The following is a 3,113-nucleotide window of genomic DNA, read 5'->3' as shown; positions in this document are numbered from 1 at the left end:
CCACTGAGCCATTGATTGATCCTGGGCACCTAATGGTGTGCAGAGCACTGTTGACCTCTTCACTGAATATAATCATGGCCCTCTCTAAAAGCCCAGTACTTAGGGGAAGGCTTTCACACAATCCTAGTTCTCCCTTTGAAAGAGCTACATCTCCCCACTCACCAAAGGAAAATACATTCTGTGATTCATCAGAATTAGAAGGACACAAGTTATCTCCTCAAACGAAAGAGAATTTTATTAGGTCGGAGCACATTCAGGCCATTCTATGAACTTTAATTCAAGTAAAGCCTAACCACAGAAATTGCCGTTTATTTGACCTTCTTCTTTGGGCGCAGATTGTTGGTATGGCCACACTTCTTCTTACGGCAATTCACTGCACGAGGGTGCAGGCGGGCATAGCACCTAAAACAAAACAAAAAAGAGACTCACCATTAGGTATCACCAGCATGGGACCAGACGGGTCCTTGGAAGGGCCCATCTGAAACATACCCCTCCCCAGACATCCTTTTAACATACTTGCGACAGATCATCTTATCACAGTTGTACTTCTGAGCAAGTTGGCGAAGTGAAGGCTCAATAATGCCACCACGCAGACGGAGCACCAGATGCAGAGTGGATTCTAGTAAAGGAGAAAGGCAGGGTGAAAATACTGAATTTCAAAGGCACGTATACACTTCAGTGCCGCCTCCCATCGTGGAACCGGCCATTGCCATGCGATATCGGCCACTGCCGTTTTCCGTTTATAAAAAGCTGCCCACCCAGCCTGCAAACCATAAAATGCTGTCGACACCTACCTTTCTGGATGTTGTAGTCTGAAAGAGTGCGGCCATCCTCCAGCTGCTTACCGGCAAAGATCAAACGTTGCTGGTCCGGCGGAATGCCTGAAAGAAGTTCTGAATTATTTCTACGTTGCCTCAGATGCATGACCTATTCATCGGACAGATCCGAGAAGCAGCGTGGCGCAGTGGGAAAGAGCACGGGCTTTGGAGTCAGAGGTCATGGGTTCAAATCCCGGCTCCACCAATTAGCTGTGTGACTTTGGGCAAGTCACTTAACTTCTCTGGGCCTCAGTTACCTCATATGTAAAATGGGGATGAAGACTGTGAGCACCCCCCCCGTGAGAACCTGATCATCTTGTAACCTCTCCAGCGCTTAGAACAGTGCTTTGCACATAGTAAGCGCTTAATAAATGCCATTATAATAATAATAATAATAATCTGGGTGGGTGGGCGGCACGGGGAGGAAACCCCCGGGAGCCCAAGGCCTCTCCTACCTCATCATCATCAATCGTAATAATAATAATGGCATTTATTAAGCGCTTACTATGTGCAAAGCACTGTTCTAAGCGCTGGGGGGGGGATACAGGGTGATCCGGTTGTCCCACGGGGGGCTCACAGTCAATCCCCATTTTCCAGATGAGGGAACTGAGGCCCAGAGAAGTGAAGTGACTTGCCCAAAGTCACACAGCTGACAATTGCCGGAGCCGGGATTTGAACCCATGACCACCGACTCCAAAGCCTGGGCTTTTTCCACTGAGCCACGCTGCTTCTCAATCGTATTTATTGAATCGTATTTACTGAATCTACCTCGATTCAAGGCGGCCTTACCTTCTTTATCCTGAATCTTGGCCTTGACATTTTCAATCGTATCGCTGGGCTCGACTTCGAGGGTGATGGTCTTGCCCGTCAGGGTCTTCACAAAAATCTGCATCTCCGCAACGGTGTCTTTTCGCCCGGTGTCTGGGAGGAATCGAGAGGCGGCGATCAGTCTGCTCCCCCCCGCCACCACAGAGGCCCTGAAACCGACTAACGGTTGAGCCCCACGCTAGGATCGCAAGCCCCCGGCCCCGAATCGGGCCGCAAGCCGCCCACATGGCAAGGGCGGGGAAGGGCCGGCCATTTCTCCTCGTGTCTCTCTCCACTTCAATCCATACTTCACGCTGCTGCCCGGATTATCTTTGTCCAGAAACGCTCTGGGCATATCACTCCCCTCCTCAAAAATCTCCAGTGGCTACCAGTCAGTCTGCGCATCAGGCAGAAACTCCTCACCCTGGGCTTCAGGGCTGTCCATCACCTCGCCCCCTCCTACCTCACCTCCCTTCTCTCCTTCTATAGCCCAGCCCGCACCCTCCGCTCCTCTGCCGCTAATCTCCTCACTGTGCCTCGCTCTCGCCTGTCCCGCCATCGACCCCCGGCCCACGTCATCCCCCGGGGCCTGGAATGCCCTCCCTCTGCCCATCCGCCAAGCTCGCTCTTCCTCCCTTCAAGGCCCTGCTGAGAGCTCACCTCCTCCAGGAGGCCTTCCCAGACTGAGCCCCTTCCTTCCTCTCCCCCTCTCCATCCCCCCCATCCTCCTTCCCTTCCCCACAGCACCTGTATATATGTATATATGTTTGTACATATTTATTACTCTATTTATTTTACTTGTACATACCTATTCTATTTATTTTGTTAGTATGTTTGCTTTTGTTCTCTGTCTCCCCCTTTTAGACTGTGAGCCCACTGTTGGGTAGGGACTGTCTCTATATGTTGCCAATTTGTACTTCCCAAGCGCTTAGTACAGTGCTCTGCACATAGTAAGCGCTCAATAAATACGATTGACGATGAGAAGGATGATTTCTCCAACCCGGCCGTCGACGCGCCCTCGCTCCCCCTCAGAAAGCGCGCGCCCTCCTCGTACCGGCGACGACCCCCAGGGCCCCCCCCGTCCCTTCCTCCCCCCCGGCAAGAGCCAGCCCTCAGACCCACCAACTCGGCCGCCTCGCTGAAGAGAAAGAGACTGGCGGAACCGGAAACCGCTGCTTAGTGGCCGTCTGCGCCTGCGCCGGCCCACCCCCGTGACGTCACAAGCCCCTCGGGCCCCGCCCTCATTCTCGCCCCACCCACCTCGCTGCTCCTCCATGTTAACTAATGGCGCCTGAAGCTGCCGCCATTGCTGGCAGAGGCCGCGCGCGGCCCACTTCCGCTAAACGGCGTCCCCCCACTTTCATCATCATCAATCGTATTTCTTGAGCGCTTACTGTGTGCAGAGCACTGTACTAAGCGCTTGGGAAGTCCAAGTTGGCCACGTATGGCAACATAGAGAAGCAGCGTGGCTCAGTGGAAAGAGCCCGG

The 3,113-nt window shown here is 53.2% G+C and overlaps 1 protein-coding gene across 1 annotated transcript; it reads right to left on the bottom strand.

The window, feature by feature from the left end:
- Positions 1–209: 209 nt before the first annotated feature.
- Positions 210–2,808, bottom strand: UBA52 (ubiquitin A-52 residue ribosomal protein fusion product 1). Its single transcript, XM_038773027.1, has 5 exons — positions 2,748–2,808; positions 1,608–1,739; positions 795–881; positions 517–619; positions 210–402 (listed from the first exon to the last, which is right to left on the bottom strand). Exons 2-5 carry the CDS (start codon positions 1,708–1,710, stop codon positions 309–311), a joined length of 387 nt encoding a protein of 128 aa, XP_038628955.1. The 5' UTR covers positions 1,711–1,739; positions 2,748–2,808; the 3' UTR covers positions 210–308.
- Between the last annotated feature and the right edge of the window lie 305 nt (positions 2,809–3,113).

Source organism: Tachyglossus aculeatus, chromosome X1 (genome assembly GCF_015852505.1).
Source record: "Tachyglossus aculeatus isolate mTacAcu1 chromosome X1, mTacAcu1.pri, whole genome shotgun sequence".
Taxonomy (NCBI): Eukaryota; Metazoa; Chordata; class Mammalia; order Monotremata; family Tachyglossidae; genus Tachyglossus; species Tachyglossus aculeatus.
The sequence above is the reverse complement of the archived record's forward strand: the minus strand, read 5'-3'. Positions and strand labels throughout refer to the sequence as shown.

What these genes read in the sequence shown, in the direction of transcription:
- UBA52 (XM_038773027.1), bottom strand. Translation starts at nt 1,710, where the DNA reads ATGCAGATTTTTGTGAAGACCCTGACGGGCAAGACCATCACCCTCGAA. An exon ending in CAAGATTCAGGATAAAGAAG is followed by an intron (nt 882 to 1,607) that starts GTAAGGCCGCCT and finishes AACTTCTTTCAG; the next exon opens with GCATTCCGCCGGACCAGCAA. An exon ending in AGACTACAACATCCAGAAAG is followed by an intron (nt 620 to 794) that starts GTAGGTGTCGAC and finishes CTCCTTTACTAG; the next exon opens with AATCCACTCTGCATCTGGTG.